Below are 19736 nucleotides of genomic sequence, written 5' to 3' on the forward strand. Positions count from 1 at the left end.
CATCCACACCAATGTGTCTACTCTGAGGGAGAAAATAGGATTTTCTTCCCACAGGGAGTTTCAAACAGGCAAACCAATGTCTCCATACTTCTATATGTGGATTCAAAAGAAATTCAGAACTCTCTATACACCCTATTTCCATGTACTGGTAAATTGTGACTGGGTCTTACTCTGCTGTTGACATTCACATCTACATGGTTTTTCTGTTTCTATCATTTTGACTGATATTACATATGGCTAAAAAACCAGCGTGGCTTTCTTTTAAAATAAAAATTAACGGATCATGTAAGTAAACCCAGGATATCCTGATATCAAGTAGACATAGCCTGGTAGTATCTAACTCCATGTCTTCTACTACACTATTTTGCCCAAACTTAAGACTCTTTTTCTTGAGTTTATATCTGCCTTCCCACCACTCCAGCTCTCTATTTCTTGATTTTTCTTTGTCTGAGCAGACATAGAAGCAAAGATGAACTCATACTTATTTTTTATCATGATTCTAGTAACTGACATAGCATTGCAACTAAATTCTTCATTTTTATAGAACTATGATGTCATAATGATGGTAGGCTCAAACTTCCCTCCGCAGAAGCTGGGTAATGCTTCAGTCTCACATACATTCTTCTATATGCAAAATGTTCTCCACAAGATATTTGAGCTGCTCCTCCAGTAATGGGGATAAATTTGTTTGATGTGAACCTCATTTCTTGCTTTGTTCCCTTTCTGAACAAGGACTCACATTTATAATATAGCAGAGTGGTTAGAATAATGGCCAAGAAAAGAATGGAATCAACTGGACTCAGTTATGCACAAAGCAAAACCTTGGATTAATCAGATTTCTGCTAAAAACACTTTTTAAGCATATCCTTAAGGTCAGGTTCAAAAATAGCAACATGTGAAATTTACCACAATGAAAGCATATACCACAAACCAATTGAACTGTTTAATATGAGAAGGCTGTGTATATGTGGGTTTGGGGGTGAGGGACTTACAAAGTTAGAATTATACAAGGAAAAACATAATTCCAACAAGCCACATCTGTATTATGAATTGAGGGAGCAACTCCATTGATTCTAAACTAAATTTTGTCATATTGTATCTCCCCCAGAGATCCACATACAGAATCACAGGACTGAACTGGATGTGACCTTAGACAAAATGGATGTCTCATTTTACAAATGAGGGAATTGAAGCTGAGAGAGGTTCAATGGCTTTCCCAAGATAACATGGTTAAATAATAGCTGAACTTCAGTTTGAAGTTAGGCCTTCTAATATTAATGCCAATGCTCTTTTTACCACATCATACTATCTCCTTTCATGTACTTCCCTACATTTCTGACCAAAATTATTGGTCAGAATTATTCCTTTCAAAGAATGGATAAAAATTAAGCTATTAATATTTTCTCATACTTTACATCTAAATAAATACTGCAACTATAATGGATCACTTAGCATTGATTTTTATTAACTTTTCCTATCAGTCATAATCTTTTGACCTCATTTGTAAATTCACATGCCACTGTCACAAATCTCGTACCACGTTCTGGAAGCAAATGTGGCATTCAGCTCTCTAAAAGAAATTTTAAGATATAGTGCAAGAGTGCTTGAATGGAACAAACGTGGCCATTGGTTTTCCTTGGACATTTATTACTTTATTTATGCTTAAAATAAAAAACATACTAAGGATGAAACTGATAAGATTTTAATAGTACTTAACCACTTTGGAGCAAATAGACATAGAAATGCATGTAGTTGCTTAACTATATTGCCTTGCTTTAGTCAATGCCACTTATAACAATCTATCATACAAATATTTCAAGACTATCCATCAAAACAAGAATTAAATTATATGAGATCTCAAGAGGTCCTGAATTTGGAACTTGTTTTTATTAAAGATCCAGCAATTCTTCAACCGAACTTTCAATCATACCCCTAAATGGACTGCCAATAGGAAAAATAATCTGGTTTATTGTTTTTTTTCCTTATTAAAACATTGAAAGCATATATTTTTATTTTATTTTATTTTTTTAATTTTATTTACTTATTTTTTTCCCCCCAAAGCCCCGGTAGATAGTCGTATGTGACAGCTGCACATCTTTCCAGTTGCTGTATGTGGGACACGGCCTCAGCATGGCCGGAGAAGCGGTGCATCGGTGCGCGCCCAGGATCAGAACCTGGGCTGCCAGCAGCAGAGCGCGTGCACTTAACCGCTAAGCCACAAGGCCGGCGCCGAAAGCATATATTTTTAAAAGCTAGTTTCCTCTCTGTCCTCAGGAGCATACTCTCTGTATCCTATGAAATTGGAAAAGGAGAGAAAACGATTCTCTAATTCTATGGCTAAATCAGTTTTAGGGTTTTGGGGTATAATAGTGTCCTTCACATAAGGAACATATAGACACTCCTCCTCCACCATTACAAACATTTTCTGAGTTCTTACTAAGAAACAGGTACTGTACTGATAACTCTACATGAGTTAGTTCATTTAACATGAATTTAGCAGCAAGCATGTTAGAGATGCGGAAACTAACAATCAGAAAGGTCAAGTGACTTCAAGGTCACTCAGAAAGTCTAACTTTAAAGCCTGTATGTTGTAATAATAAAAATTATAACTGCAACAGGACCAAAAGCTAGAATTTATACACTGTTACCATGTGGCTAGTACTGTTCGAAGCACTTTCCAAGTATTTTGACTTACTCATCCGATATTTCAGAAACACTTAATATCCCCATTTTCTTCAGATGAAAGACTAAGGCATAGGGAGTTTAAATAACTTGCCCAAGGTTCCACAGCTAATATGCGTGACCTTGAGCACACTTATAGTCCCTGTATTTATTATATAAACCTATGAAAAACTTCCATGTATAGGTTTGTGATAGGATGTTCTTTCTTTAAAAGATTTTAGAACGTGCCGTACTTTTGACTTTTGTTTAAATTAGGATTCCAAAGGGAAAGATGTTTTAAGAATCCAAGCAATAATAGTACAAAATAATTGCATGCCAGTAATTTAGTCCTTCCATCATGATTCAGCATTATCTTCCATGTTTATTGCAAGATATAGTAAAGTCTAACTTTAAGCCATTCATAAAAATTAATATTAATAGGCTTAAAACATTTATATAGGGGCTTATTAAGTAATATAAAATATCCTACACACAAATATTATCGTGAACATCGCATGAAAAAATTACTTTTATTGTTCCTTACAAACAAGCTTTATCTGTATATTCTCTTATTGTAACAAGGAACTGCAATGCTTATAATGTGCCTACCTGCAGAAGCTTCCATCTGGTGTTCAGGTCTTCCAGAGTGCTGAGGTTATACGGTGACAGCTGAATACCCAATGTGGTGAGTTGGCGAGCAAGGTCATTGACGTGGCTTACATTCTCTTTAAGAGGCGCAATTTCTCCTCGAAGTGCCTGTGTGAAACAGTCAAGGGTAAATTGGAAGATGAGGATGTTTAAAGCAAAGAAACAGACACATGGGAACCACAAGACATCTTATTCTGTTTGGGGTGCAGTGTCAATGACATTTGCTCTATTATAGTGGTATTACAACAATGAACATTTGTTAATAGGTGGATAATAATAACTAACATTTATTGAGCACTTCTTAGGTGCCTAATCCTGTGATGAGCTCCGTCCACGTGTAATCCAATTTTATTCCCACACGATAACCTTATGAGGTTGGTAGTTGGAGAATTCACCTTTGACACATGAGGAAACAAACTCACAGAGGTTAAACCTTGCCCAAGGTCCTATGGGTCAAAATTGAGGAACCTGGGATACATATCTAGGTTTGCCTGCCTCCAGACTGTTATATTATATACCTCTCCAAAGAAATTCTGGATTAGTAAAGTAACAAGAAAAATATAGTGCTGCTAGATTCTAAATTCTACTCAGCTTACAACCAGAAATGGATCATTTTTTTAATACACTAAAAAGATATACTCAATCATAAAATATTACTTTCATCCCTTGCACCCACTACACAATAAATAGATTCATTTAGAGATTAGGGTATTTTGTCAAGTCCTAAGAATGACTTTCTGGTCTCCTGGTATTTTAGTCCTTGGAGCAATGACTTAAGAAGGCTCCCCTGGGGCTTCTCAGCTGTCTCTGAAGCACTAGAGTGGGATTCTCTGATGCAATGCATCATGACAATCTGTTGAGCAGAAGAACCCTACGCAGATACGGGGAGGATATTACCATGCATCATATCTACCCTATTCAGATGACATTTATGGATCTTTAACATGATGCATGATGTCCAAATGTTCCAATGAGCAATTTCTAAGGGACAAATTCCCTCAACGAGGAGAACAGTTTGTGTAAGGTAATGTCTGTGCACAAGGACAGCCTCACTTACTTGGCTATACGTGCTGCTTTGACTTGCTTGTTCTGAGCAGGTGTTATTTCTCTGGTTCACTATGCTGATAAAACCATTGTTTACACTGACCTCATCTATAACCCTCCAATTCCCTTCAACTCCAAATGGAAGAAGCCAGTATGTATATTCTAAATAAGAATGGCATTATCCTCTCAAATCAACCTGAATATCTCACCACTAAAATGTGATATTGTATGGAGTATAAGACGCTTATATAGTTCTTAGATAATACAACACACTGTGCTAATCACTCTGTTGAACTTACAGGGTTTTTTTTGTTTTTGTTTTGCAGGGAAAGATTCGCCCTAAGCTAACATCTGTTGCCAATCTTCCTGTTTTTTTTCTTTTCCTCGCCAAAGCCCCAGTGCATGGTTGTATATCCTAGTTGTAAGTGCTTCTAGTTCTTCTATGTGAGACGCCACCACAGCATGGCAACTGACAGATGGGTGGTGTGGTTCCATGACCGGGAAACAAACTCAGGCTGCTGAAGCAGTGAGAGTGCCGAACTTTAACCACTAGGCCATCAGGGCTGGCTCAAACTTACAGTTTTTTTAAAGTAGTCACTAAAAATATTATATTAAAGAATCATGAGGTTTCTTTTGGGAGTGATGAAAATATTCTGGAATTAGACAAAGGTGATGGTGGCACAACCTTGTGAATATACTAAACACCACTGAATTGTACACTTTGAAAGGGTGAATTTTATGGTATGTGTATTATATATCAATAAAAAATAAAAACAGAAACAAAAGAAACTCTTCTGACTGACCACACACATGCAAAAAATATCTGATGTATTCATCTTTAATGAACTTCATGTCAGTGAAATGTCATAGGAATCAGTCTGAAAGTAAGAAAGTTTTTATAGGGATTATAGTAAATATTATTATTTCCATTTCCTTATAAGTAAATATATGGATTTAAAAAATCAGAATAAGTGCCCATGGAGAGAGGTGGTTAAAATCCATATGTGTGAATTCATATCTCTAAAAGGAAACGATCCATAATTACTTTGTTTTGTGTAATAGAAAGGTTAGAAAACAGATTTCTTAAATGTCAATGGGGGAACCTGGACAAGGAAAACGATTACAAAATGGAACCATTCTCTTCTGGATAACAACATGTGTTTCTAGTAACCACAAGTAAATATCATATTAGTGGGAATTGTAAACAGGAAACCATTGCAGAGATGGCAGGATAGCCAGGCAGAATCTGACAGTACTGCAGATCAACACTGTATGCTAATCATCTGCCTTCACTAGCCTAGGTCTCAGCCATTAAGTTGAGTATCCATCTCAGTTAAGTCATATCTAGATTTCAACTCCCTTTGGATTATGTAACTTACATGTTCGAATGTCTCTTATTAGAATATTTTGATTTTCACTTCCTCCCCCAAAGTCCTGGACACAGATTTTAATTTTAATCCTGCATCAATGTTTTGGATGATGAAGGAGATCAAAAAATAAGTTCCAATACCTATAATTAATCATAACACTCACTCTCCTTTCCCCTCTCCTTCTTTCTCTCTCTCCCTTGCTCTCTCTCCACTGTCATGGGATCTTATGGCTTCTTTTGTTTGCTCATATCTAGCAATTATAGTAGTTCTCTTAACTGACCTCCACTTAAGACTCACCAGATTAGCCAGAGTCTTCATTCCTCTGTGAAACACCCTGAATGGGGCCTCTAACAGCCTCTAAATAAAATGTCAGAGTATCTGTCAGCATGCAGGGCCTTCAGCTCTCATTAGTTGAGTTGTCAGTTGTATTTATGTTCTCAAACTCATTTTTGCCAGTTATTATCGTAATTACATAATTTAATTAAAGATTTCCTAAACCAAACAAGTATGTCTAAAAAGAAAATCAGTTATTATTTCTATAAAAACCAGGTTAAATACTCTGAAAAGTTGATTAAAAAAGAAAAAGAAAAAGTATTGTTGAATTGGGTGTGGACAAAACTATAAAAGATTGGGAAAACAATCTGAAAAATTCAGGTTTCTGTATTCAGAATGCTTCTCATATTTCCTGATGGACTCTCTCTACATTAAAGAAACTGGAAATCAAAAAGTTTGTATTATCAGTGTGATTTATAGAGAACCCCAAACAGTGAGTTTACACTCAAAGAAAAAAAACTGTTACACAACATTAAAATATTGGTGACTATTTTAAGATAAAATAAAATGTTTAAGGGCCGGCCTCGTGGCTTAGCGGTTAAGTGTGCACGCTCCGCTGCTGGCGGCACGGGTTCGGATCCCGGGCGCGCACCGACGCACTGCTTCTCCGGCCATGCTGAGGCTGCGTTCCACATACAGCAACTAGAAGGATGTGCAACTATGACATACAACTATCTACTGGGGCTTTGGGGGAAAAAAATGTTTAAGACATTTTTTATGAATTCCTGATTTAAGTGACTTTTTCAATTAACTGTTGAACACTAGGTCCTAATTGAAGTGGAATAGAGAGCGTCTATTATAAATTTTTACTACTACTATTTTGTTACCATCGCTCTTGCTACTAGTATTATCATTAATTAAGGGAAAAAGCCATATGTTCAGTTTAATCTGAATGCCTAAATTTCTGTTAAGATAAATAGAAGCTTTGGGTGCAGAGAGGTCAGTTGGTAAAGAGAGAATTTGGTGCAAAGGTTCACTTTGGGGAGCTATCGTGATGGGCCTGAGCAGACTGAAGAACTTTAGCCAGCTAGAAATCATCATGAGGGCACTAAGCACACGAGGATGGAAGAAAGGAGATAACTGATGGTAGAAAAGAGGAAGACAAAAAGGAGGCAGGAGAGTGTCCAAGTCAGTCTTCACGTTGGCCGTTGACCTAGATTCTGGTGGCAACTCCATACCACCTGAGGATGGCTCACTGCTGTAGGTTGTCAAAGCCTAAAAGTGTACATAACAAGAATTATGGCCCCCTAAACACTGACTCTCAGGACATACTAGGTAAAGAGTGAATACAGGCACTGTGTCATTTAAGTGGATGTAACATTGGTTTTGACTATATTTCAAATATTAGAGCTTTGAATATTGTACGTATAAATTTATGTTTAAATTACTAAACACTAAACATAAAATGTCAACAAGTACAATTAACTCTGAACGATATGATGTGCTATTTAAATACTACCAGAATTTCATTTGATTTTATTCTGGTTTGGAAGCAGTAAGTGAGAAAACATTGAAGAGAGCCATTATACTGTGGGTTTTCTTTGAATCACTTAAACATCTGGAATATGTTCTTCATAAAAGAGCAAACCAAGTCTAATTTTATTATGACTAGTTTCACGCAGGCAGAATTTTCACTTCATTAAATGTTGTCTGATTATAGATATAAAGGTACTGATTTAGAATGATATATAAGTCTGATATGTCAAGTTTTTTTTCTTTTTATGAAATTAAATTGCTTGTCATATCTTTGCTTATCCTTGTGTAGCTAAAGATTTGTTCAAATATAGATTTAGAATTTTAGTCATCAATCACTTTGCAACGAAAGAAAGGAATTGTCTATTAACAAGGGAAGATCACTTTTGAGGGAGCAGTTTTAACTTGACAGTTAAGGGACTATTCTGCAAGGCACAGAAAGTCAATTTGGAGGATTGGAAAGAGTAAGTTGAGGGACTTCTACTTTGAGGGCTTCCATTTCCTCTGTGAAGTAGGAAGCAACAGACCTGGCATAGAATTGGTGTGTAATGAATATTCATCGAATGAAAACATAAGTTAAGGGTAAGTGGGAACATTTGAATTAGTTGTGATAAAGAATGTGAGAGGGAGTTGACCTAAGAAACCAGTGAGGTTGCCAGATAGTGTTGAGAGCTCCTTTGTGGTTGGGGACCAAAATTTTTTAGCAGAACCAATCTGCCCAATTTTTCTCCAACATTGTTCCATGCAAGCATGGAGAAAACAGTTGATCCAGGTTTGGGTTTTTGTCAGAGGGTTGTGGCACAAACACTTAAGAACAAAGGAGTTTAATTTTAGCCGGAATGTGATTGAAAATCAGACCGTGGCATCTAAACTGGATTAGGAAGGAAGTGAAGCAAGATGCAGTTTGTGGATGAAGAGAAAGTAGAGGGGTCAGTGGTGGAGGTCCAGGACAAGCCAAGAAAGGCCACAACAGGAGTAGCTTCACAAGCAACCGAGAAGGAGAGAAGACTCTGAGATGCTCGAATTAGCTCTGCCATTTATGAGTTATTTATCAACAGCGTGATGTGACTATTTATTTATTTATTGCATTTTATTTTTACATTAATGGTGCTACTGAGAGTTTGAAAAATCTCCCTTCTTAGGCATAGTAAACATTCTTCCTAAAATCTTAACCTGCTCATTCATAGAGGTCTTATCTCACTTATCACGAATTCAAAATTAGCAGGGTCTGATGACGAAATGTCATTCTGGGACTATATATACTGCGCAGAGAAATTTACATTACAAACACTACCTAAAAAACAAGGAGTGACTAAGTGCATTTCTCTCTACAATAAAACCTTACCGAACAAATGTTTGTGAATGAAAACACCTGAACAATAGCCTAGAAAGAGGAGGTGTTAGGAAAAGTCCCAGGATTCTTCGTGCTGGGTTAGTAGTGAGAAGCGGAGGGGGAGAAAACGGAAATTGTGTCCTGCAAATTCAGGTCTTTACTACTGGTATTGGGGCTCCCACATGTGGCTTAGGGAAGGCTTCATAGAACCCAGTCACCCAGGATTTGGGGGCAGGTACAGCCCAGCTGTGTTTTGCAGCTTCTGCATTTCTGGATGGGTATATCATCCTGATGGGAGAGAGTACTTGCCACTGGGGCTGAGAGTCAAGGACCATATCCTGCTTTTCCCAGAGGACCAGAGGCCTACTGGAGCCTCTAAAATACCTAGGGGGAAGGAGCTGCTCAAACATGGTTGGACCAATAACAAAGAAACACAAGATGAGATGGAGGCAAGCCTTTCATGAAATGCATCAGGCTTGGAGACTTCCATTCTTATCTGTAATCCTTGGCTCTTTACGCTGGTTAGTTCCCTGCATGGTGTGGTGCCCAGGATGTAGGTTCAGCTTTTGTCTCCAATACCTGCTGCTTTAGGCTGGGTTTTGGAGAAGCAGAGTCAGTGCTCTGAAAAGAAGGGGAGTGAGAGAAGCAGGAAGACAGGGCAGGAAAGCTAAGTAAGGATGTGGTCTCAGCTGGAGACCAGCATCGGCCAGGGCCCATGGGGAGCTCTGGAGCACAAATTATACTGTATTTGGTCCCTCCTTGAGACAAAGGAATTATCCTTTTCTACCCCAGTGTCAATCAGTTATTGGCCACTAGCTGAACCCTAGTCTTAGGGGAGGAGGGGTGGTGTAACTTCCCAGGCAAGGTGGCCTCCTTTTGGCTGATGGAGGTTTCTTGGAAAAGAGTGCAACTATGAGTCTTTAGTAGCCAACACACTGAATTGCTGGGGGAGGAGTGCACCAGCCTAGTGGAGGAACCTGGCTGGGGTGCCAACAGCATCCACTACATAGACTAACTTCATCCAGTTCCCTAATCTCCTTTACCCTTGGACTTCACGTCAGGTACTTTGTGTGTGCGTGCAAGAGTCTTATGTGAATTCTCACTACTAACATTATGAAGCCATCCCATAGATCTCCAACAAAACTGAGACATACCACCCTTTCCATAGATTGAGTCCCTGATTTCTGTGAAATACTGAGGGATGGTGTGGAGCTAAGACACAGGGGGCAGTTTGCAGACTGAATGAGTACATCCCTCTGCCTTTTGCCTCTGGTAGAGACATTCTTGACAATAAATTATGCCATCGAAACATGTACTTTTTAAAAATAGAGATGCGACTGCATTCCATTCCAGCATCCGTTTTTATTGTGGTAGCCTGAAGGCAAAATATTATGCTGTTTTTCCCATTGTCTTCCTTGCGTTCAGTTTTCAGGGCAATTTTTGTATGTTTTCATATTTGGGCATGATCACTTTTGAGGAGCAAACTGAACAAGGACATAAATAATGAAACAGACTCAGAACTAATGACCTAGATTGAACACAATCAGGAGGACTTGAGGTAGGTTAAGTTAAAAAAAACACCAGATTTTAGGAAAACAACGTGAAGTTTGTAGGCATTAAGAAATTTGGTGCTTTTATTTCCCAAGCATTTGTCAGTAATTATATTTTAACTATGGTTTCCCCTCAGAGTTACCATACTTCCAAATTTGTGGCACTAAAAGAATAGCAATTAACTGCTTTGCTTTTTTTTTTTTATAAGGAATCCTCATGTTTTTATGAAAAATGATCTCTAGTTTTTCGTCCTATTATTGAAAAAGTCTGCACACGCAAACACAAAAGCATGAATTCTGTTTTTAACATTTTCTCCTTTGCATTCATAATTCTTCACCTTCCCGGACATGGCTTCACCATGAAGCTTATAACCGCAACGTTCTTAAAATAAAAGCTGAATTATAGCTTTACCACACTAATAGTATCCATCTTATTTTTTTATGTATGTTCATTTTGCCTCCACAAATATAAATTGGGAATAAGGAAAAGGACAGAACTGATCACAAAGGAAAGGTTTTGACTTATAAGTTTTACACATCTGAGTTATTTTAACTTCCTTGGGAACTAGTTTCTATAATCCTAACCCTAGCTGCTAATTATTACCCCTTTATAGAAAAAGGAAGCAAACAAACCAAAAACAGGAAAAAACCCCAAAACATTTCAAGTTTTCCATAGCTTTCTAATGACACAATTAAAACAAATAAAAAGGTAGTTCATGAGTGTTTTACAGAGGCTAAACACAAAATATACACAATTAAAATAAAAAAGTCTCTAATGAGGATAAATAAATCATTTAAGCAGGCCATGTTTTTAGGCTGCTAAGGAAAGAGAAGTGCCAATATTTTCTTTCTGAGAAATTTTAATTATATGTGACAAAACATTAAGCAAAACGTCAGTTAATGAAATCTATTTACTTATTTAAAAATAAATAATAATCCATATACCATTAAAAACATCAACCACAAGGACATTGATACTCAAATTTAGGAGTTATTTTAGGCAGATTAAGTTTTACATTTAGCAGGCTTTGGAATTTGTGAACATTCTTGCCAGTCTAAAACGTTCACGGTCTGTGCCCACTTTGGCACCACTACTGCCCTGTCCAAGGGTATTGTCTTGCTCTCACCCTTCCCTACATGGCTCAAAACATCAGTCTAAGGCAATGATTCTCAAACAACAATGTGTGTCATAATCACACGGAGGGCTTGTTAACACAGATTGCTGGGTCCCATGCTGGTATTTCTGATTCAGTAGGTCCAGGATGGGCCTGAGAATCTGGCATTTTTAACAAGAACTTAGAAGATGCTGCAGTCCTCGAACTCACCAAGCTTACTCTTGACTTAGACTCTTCATGCGTGCTGTTCCTTCTGCTTGGAGTTCTACATTCCTGCTCTCTCCCTAGCTGGCTTCTATTCATAGACCATAGATCTCAGTCAATGTGACTGTTAAAGAGACCCTATCCCTGGTTGCACTATCTAAAGTAAGCTCCCCTTATTTTTCTCATCTCAGCACCCTGTTTTCCTTCTTAGCATTGATCACAATTTATAAGTGCATATTTATTTGCCTATTTATTAATTCATTGTCCCTTCTCAGGATGCTAATCTTCATTAAGGCAATTCTATATTATTTTTTTCGCCAGGATATTCCTGCACCTAGTACATGATAATCCCTCAATACATTTTATTAAAGAATAAACAGTCAAGAGAATTAGGCATTTTTGTGTTAATTATTTATATTTCATACCAACAGCTATTCTCAAATTGCTTCATAAACATAGTTTCCTACAGAAACCTGACATTGAATTCCTAAATTAAAGAAGAGAAACCTGCTCATTTCCTTTACATTCCATATCTGAATTCTTTAGCTCTAATTTATTTTATGTTGGAGCATGTGCTAATTTCTGAAGTATCTCTGACCCTCCGAGCAAGAACATAACATTCCAATTTTTGGTACCAACCAGGGAGTTTTCATAAAAATGGAGCAAATGGGAAAAAAGGGGGAGTAATCTATTTAAGGAAAATATATTCTGCTGGTAGTGATACAGTTGGTGTAATCTTCTGGGGACATTTTGGCAAGAAAATAAAAGCATTAAAAATATTTATATAGGAAAAGATGAGAAGATTACATACTAGAGTATCCATGTGGAATTGTATAGTGGCCTAGCCACGGGGCCAAAAGGGGCTGGTAAATCCTACTGGGCTCCACTACCCAATTGGCAAGCCTTGACACAGGGCTGGGGATCTCTTCAAAGAAAGAGGTACGTTTTTCTCCTTTGCCCAAAGAGGCACTTGCAGGGATTGGGACTATAGATGCTCGGGCTGAGATTATGAATGATCTCTGCCTCTGTCTCGCTCTCCTCCCTCTCTTTCATTTTTGGGGTTTTCCACTAAAGAAAAAGTTCATTTACAAATATTTTCCATGCATCTCCTCTTGTGTAAAAAGGGAATAGTAACAAGGACACATCAGGGCTGTTGTGAAGATGAATGAGAAAGACAGGTCTATTTCTGCTTCTTTTACTCCACCTACAACCAGTTAAGCATTGTGTCAGGCAACATGGGGAATACAAAGTCACATGAGGTCCTATTCAGTCTAGTTCAGGGAGACTCTGCATAACAGAGGGTAATAACTTCACCCACGAGAGAGTCACAGACTAAGATCCTTTCTCTGGTAGCTGCATCTTTGGAGCCAATTTCTAATATCACCCCAGGGGAAACTTGTCTTTCCTCGCTCCTCTATCATGTAGCTTTGTCAAGTCTCCTTGAACTAGACACTGGGATGTGGGTACGTGAAACTGATAAAGGAAGAGGAAACATGGTGGGAGGAGGAAAGATGTTTATTTGTTCAGAGCTCAAACAAAGGGTAAGAGGTAGGAAAGCTTAATGTGATTGGGGAAGAGCAAATAGTCTTTAATAAGTCGAAGCATGAAATACAGGACAATTGTGGAAGACAAATCATGGGTGTTTTCTTGGAGCAAGATTGTGGTGCGTTTGAATGAGCTGGTCTTTGCAATGCAGATAATGAAAGTTTCTGCAAAGGGGAATGGCATATTCTCAGCAACTCTTTTAGTTAGATTTAATTACCACTCACTTGAAAACACTTATTTTATACCATGATATACTATGCATATATGTACTATTGTATACATCTTCTATGCACTGGGAAAATGGAACTCGCAACAGACTCACAGTCATTAGCAGAGATAGTTTAGTGGGTTATTAAAAAACAATGTAATCACGCTAAGAGAAGTTGTGTCATGGCATTTGGAAAGCACAAAGAAGGATGCTGAGGCAGCTCAGAAGAGACTCCCTGAGTAGACAAGGTGACTGAAGTCATCCACAGAGGGGAACAACAGAAAAGGCACGTTCATCCGGGTGTGACATGTTCAACTAGAAAATTTCAAGTAGATCAGTATAAATAAGCTTGTGGCCATTTTGAAAAGGCAAAAGAAGTGACAATGAGTGTTTGTAGATTGGGCAAGAAGTAACAATGGCTACAGATAGGATGGTGGCAAGTGGGAGCAAATTATCTGTAAAATAATTTCTAAAGGTCTTATGCATCTGAAAGGGAGCATTTTGCCTTGTGCTTTTGTGCATGCTTGTTTATTCACTCATTCCAAAAAATATTATTGACCTCCTATTACATGTCAGGGAATGTTCCAGGCACTAGGGATACAGCAGTGCACAAAATAGGCCAAGTTCCTATGCTCATGCAGCTTGACTCTAATGGATATAATTTCATTTAAATGATGACTGTTATTATACAGGCTTATAGAGAAACAAATTCCAAGCCAAAATGTATCCATAGCTATAAAATGCAACATTTTTGACCAAGAAAATGCAGGACAAAGTATGGTATTGTATATAGTATTCCCAAGAGATTGTTTTTTTCTAATAAAACAAATTAAGCTACCTCTGCATGTATGAATAATGATTAATAGAAAAATCTAGGGCTGTGCGGTACCTGTGTAATATGCTACACATAATTTGCTTTATACTAGGCACATTTATTTAATTTTAGTTGTATGGGGAAGGCACTCACTATTGCAACAAAATGGACTTTTGCTGATTTGATTTTCCATTCAATGTATTGTTATCAACTTAGAAATACTAAAGCAGAACTGAATCAAATGTGGATATAAATTTTCTAAGAGCTGAGATAACAATAATTAAATGGAAGAAGGCTGCAAAGGATTGTAAAATGCCCTTCAATATCCACTTTTACTTTCAGATTATTGTAGCTCCTGAATTTAATAAATGTTTTTAGTCTTTCCAAAATGTCTTTCTTTCTTACAAATGGAACAACAAAAGAACAAGATATTTGACTATTTAAAGGGAAATGTTGAAATGAAATGAACATACAATGGATTTTCCTCCTTAAAATCTATGCAACAGCATGTTTAAAAATTGGGTTGGTAAATTTTTTAATTTTAATGGTTCACCTTCATTTCATCATATTCCTAGGCTGAAAAGAAAGTCTTACGTATTTACTTCCAAGCAATGTTGCCCCTCCAGATATATTGGTGGTTGTTATTTTTATTTCAATGTATATATATATATATGTGTGAAAGATCTAGCTTCTTAAGCGGAGTCAAGAGTTTACTCAGTTTTTCATTTTTTTCACCATATATTGAGAACTTTTAAGATACTTCTCTGATTTTCCTGGTCATGTCTTAAGGTAAGACCTAAATGCATATCCTGTTATGTTCTGTTATGACAACTGCTATCATGATAATGTCCACTTAAGTACATGTGAATGATGAATAAATTACTACTTATACAAATGTGTCTAAATGTCAAGCTGTCTAATCAATGTACTCAAATGTTATTTCAAAAAAACAATTCAAAGTCTTTGGCCAAATCTACCCTTTAAAAAAGTGATTGGTATTCCACAAAGAAAGATATATACTTTAATAGTAATAGATATTTTTTTCTCTTTCAGAACAGGAATATGACTTGGTATCCTCAAAAGTCCGTGGGAGTGATGCTGTATTGATTATCTAAAGGAGAATACTATTTAAGTTGAAAAACGGGTTTAAAATCGTTAAAAAAAATAATCTTTTCATTAAGAATTTAAGAGTTTTTTGAAAGTCAAAGTGGGCCAAATTTCATTAAGACCCATCTTGCACATGACACTCAACCCCAACCTCCAGGCAATTTTAACACGGAGACAATCTTGAAAACATCTTCTTTCAACCTTTATAAGCAAAATGTCAGGGTGGTTACAAAGGTAATATTTTATTCACTGTGCAAGCCAAAGGATCAATAGAACTTATGCTCATTTGTTTAGCTTATATTTCTTTTAACCTTATGCTTTCTTGGATGCACAGAAGTCACCATTATATTGGAGAACCCTTGTGGCAATTCTAGTATGGGTTTGTGTAGGTTGAAAACAATGAACCATTCTCTGGCTTTAGCCCTGTTCCTGCTAGAAATACGTGGACGCTAACAGCCAACTGACAAGTAGTGGGTGAAGTAGGTGAAATGTTGTTGCATGTAGCCTACTTGTCCTTGGGACAGACAAGAGCCTTAAACTATGGGGCAATTAAATGGGTACAGTATTATTTAATGAGATCCAATAGGATTTAGGTTCACAGCAATGTATAGACTCCAAATTGGGTTAAAATGTTTTCAGAGTAGGAAAATAAGTAAATATAATGAAACTCAGCAGTGGTTTGTCATTGGTTCTAAAAGACAAACTAATATATTGCTTACTTCCCTCATTCACGTCAGTTTCTACTTATTACTGTACTTTGGAATATGTTGCTGATAAATTGACTTTATCCTCTTCGCTAACTTACTTAATGCCATGTGAAGATCACAATGACAGGATTTGAATATTTGATAGGGAAAAGTTTCAAATGAGCCCACTGAGGCTGTAACAATGCGGAATCCCAAGGAACAAGACTTCTAAAAACAAGTGTGTTTTGAAACAGGACTGGCAGGCTCTTAAGTATATGAAGAAACAAAATTCACCATAAAAATCAATTCTTTAAAAGAAAATAGAAATCTATCTTAGTGTTAGATTCTCCAGCCTCATTCTGGTTAAGAGAGTTTGACATTTCAGGGCTGAACGCACTGTGGAAACTTAATAAATATTGAAGTTTACAAACAAAAACATAATAATGATATGTGGACCAATCTTCAAAAACATTGAAAATCAATGTGCCCTGACTCTGCCTAATTCAGTTAACTCAATTATTTAATGTATACTTGATTTGAGTGGGTTTATACATAGCTATTTCAATTTTACATTGAACATTAATCAAATTACTTTTAACGTAAAATTTCCTTTATTTCCATCCCCCCCAAAAGGATTCCAGAATAAGGGGGAAAGTTTGCTTTGAATATTGCTTGTTTAATGTTAAAGCATATTTTAAGACATTTGTTTCTATTATATTTATCCATAATTCTCATTACACATACCACGCACTGTATAGCACAACCATAAACTTTTTCACAGGCATTTAATAGAGGGATTTTGCACCACCTTTGGCAAAAAAATCCCCCTTCTCCAATTACTGCAGTTAAGACTATTTTCCACTTTCTCCCAGTTACTCTCCCTATTTTACCCCACATCTTTATCCATGTCTACACACAAACATATACCCTCTTCCCCCGGAACACAGAGCCTCAATGGGTTGACAATTTATAAAATGTAAGAATTTTTGGATAAGCTACTAGCTATTCATATCTAGCAAGCAGGTTTTAATTTTAAAAAGTTGAATAGTCTCAACTATTCTGAATGTTCTAGATTTCAGAAACTCCATAAAGTACTTGCTTATAATCAGTATGTTTGGCAGAAAATTATGAGGAGAATTTTTAAATTTAACTGTTGTTATTGGTAAATGTGATAGAATTATGTGACTAAATATCTTAATTTTAAAGTATTAATAACGCAAGGCAAGTTGAATTGTACGTCGTCTGAAGCAGCTCAAAAATTGTATGAGTGCAATTAAAATACCAACAGGAAAATTGGAATAAATAACTGTGAATGTCTTTCACAAGAGATATTCACAAAGAGTAGGCCAGTATTCATTTCAAGGTTTCAGAGTGAAACTATGCTCCCTACCTAAACTATCAATCACTCTCACAGGAGGCCACGTGCCTGCGTTCATTTTTAATTTAAATGTTCCGGATGTTGATAAATAGAAAAAAAATAAATGATATATTTATTATAATTGAAGAATTACTAACAATAAACAAAATATGTATTTATATACATATACTGTAGCTTCACTACTGAATGACGGTTCTCAAAGTGCTCGTCCCTGGACGAGCAGAATCACCATCACCTGGGAATTGGTTAGAAATGCAGATTCTCAGCCCTGCTCCAGATCTTCTGGGGAAGGGGTTCACCAATCTGGGATTCCACAAGCCCTCCAGGTGATTCTGATGTACCCTAAAGTGAGAACCATGGCCATAGAAAATTCTTGACATGCTCAGTGACTATGTCTGGATAACCCGAATCCTCAAATTCACAAATATCTGATCAATTCAGACACTTACAGATTATACAACTATAAAGCCAAAGTCACTTACAAAGTCATTTTCTTATTCATAATCATCACTTTCTTAGAACTTCTCATTAACTCTTCTCTTCCATTATCAATTCCAATAAGTACCTAGGAGGTGGAGTGGGGGGAAGATGGACTTTCTTCCATAAAGAAACAAAATTTTCATCATTTCTAAAGAATTATCTCACATGCAAGGACAAAACAGCATTGAAAAAGCCATGTTGAGACATGAAGGCTGAGTGGATTACTAGATTTGCTTACCAGTTGAAGGGGACACTTTTCTTGGCCTGTGCATCCATCCCTCTGCTGCTGTGACTTTGGCTACTAATGTTTCACAGCTGCTTCTCTTCTTCAGAAAGGTGACCTCTGCTGATGGAAGCCCCCAAGCCCAAGAGGTAACACATACTCCTAGCCTGGGAGGTAACTCATGTCCCCAGCGGTGGGCCACAGTCAGTGGTGTGCTGCAGCAGAGCCCAAGAGTCAACTGTGTGTGTCTCTTCTCAATTTTGCATTCAGTGATATCGTGTTGGTAGCTTGAATCAGCCACGGTGGGAGTATTTACACCATGACACCTGGAAAATGCTACAAATCAGTGTTCATCCCACCTCAGAGCTAGTGGATAAATATTTAGTAGTATACTGCTGGCCACAGCCGATGACTGGCTGGCATATAAAGGGATAGCTCCGCTGTGTGGTTTATGCTTCAGAGCTCTCTCCATATGGATCAAGATACAAAGCTAGATTTTGCCTGAGATGGCATACTTGCTTGGCTCTTTTTTCCCCTTATTGTGCTTCCCTAACTCCTATACAGGCTTGTCCTGAAAGCAGACCGTCTATAAATCCAGTGCACCCAGAACCCTGTTCTCAGGGGCTGCTTCCAGGGAACCTGACCTTCAACTAGTCAAGTCATTAGTTAAGTGACTGCTGCACAAAATCCTCAAAGAATACGTGTTCAAAATGACAAAGAGCTACAAGCCATGGACCTTTTGGATCACAACGATCAGATAAAACTGCAAAAGATAAATTTGAAGTGGCAAGGATCTACTCTTTGTGTATGTGTACAGAAAAGAAAGAAGTTGATGGAAAAAGACGAAGCCTGCACAAATTGGGCAATTTTTCCTATCGTGCTTCTCAAATTATGCTTTCATACGCATAGGTGTATACACTGGAGCATTCATTTCACTGAAGATCTTAGAGAAAAACATCTTTATATTAAAACACAACAAATATATTATGGAGAAGATCACAAAATTGAAATGAGACTTTAAAAAGAAAACAAACATCAAAGAAATTCCATGCTCGTGGAAAAAGGAGGCAAGTAGGCAGAAGGGGAAGATATTGGGCTTCATTTCCTCGCCGGTTAAGAGAACTGAAGTAGAAAAGTTTGAGAAGCACTGCTTTTGGCAAATGCCGTTGAGAGAAAAATGTATAGTAAATGTAAACTATAACTAAAAATATTATTTTAGTATGAAAAAGATCTTATTATGAAAAAGTTTACTCTTCTTGGGACCCATTAAAATGAGAGGGTTACATTAGTATCATAGGCACATCTGTTCCCATAATCCCCAGAAAACTGGTTTACAGAGAACAATTACTCAATGCCGTTGCTTAACTTAGTTAATGTAAGGTTGTGTAAGGCATAATATTGGAGCCAATGTTAACTGTGTAATTTTAAAAATTGTAATTGCCAGGCATGACAGGAACACAGCAGGAGCCCACTCCTTGGGTTATTTGTTCTTAAATCATTCCTCGTGCTTATGGTAGGAGAGTAACATAATTGTGAACTTTAAACTTGTTACAACTTGGGTAGA

At 37.1% G+C, this 19736-nt stretch overlaps 1 protein-coding gene across 3 annotated transcripts in view; it reads right to left on the reverse strand.

Moving 5' to 3' along the window:
• Positions 1 to 19736, reverse strand: part of DMD (dystrophin) — a 743617-nt gene that overhangs the window by 302440 nt on the left and 421441 nt on the right. For all 3 annotated transcript variants that reach the window (XM_058535613.1, XM_058535611.1, XM_058535612.1), the window contains exon 15: positions 3271 to 3417. In XM_058535613.1, the coding sequence (XP_058391596.1) occupies positions 3271 to 3417 (147 nt within the window). The remainder of the gene's footprint in view (positions 1 to 3270; positions 3418 to 19736) is intronic.

Source organism: Diceros bicornis, chromosome X (assembly GCF_020826845.1).
Source record: "Diceros bicornis minor isolate mBicDic1 chromosome X, mDicBic1.mat.cur, whole genome shotgun sequence".
Taxonomy (NCBI): domain Eukaryota; kingdom Metazoa; phylum Chordata; class Mammalia; order Perissodactyla; family Rhinocerotidae; genus Diceros; species Diceros bicornis.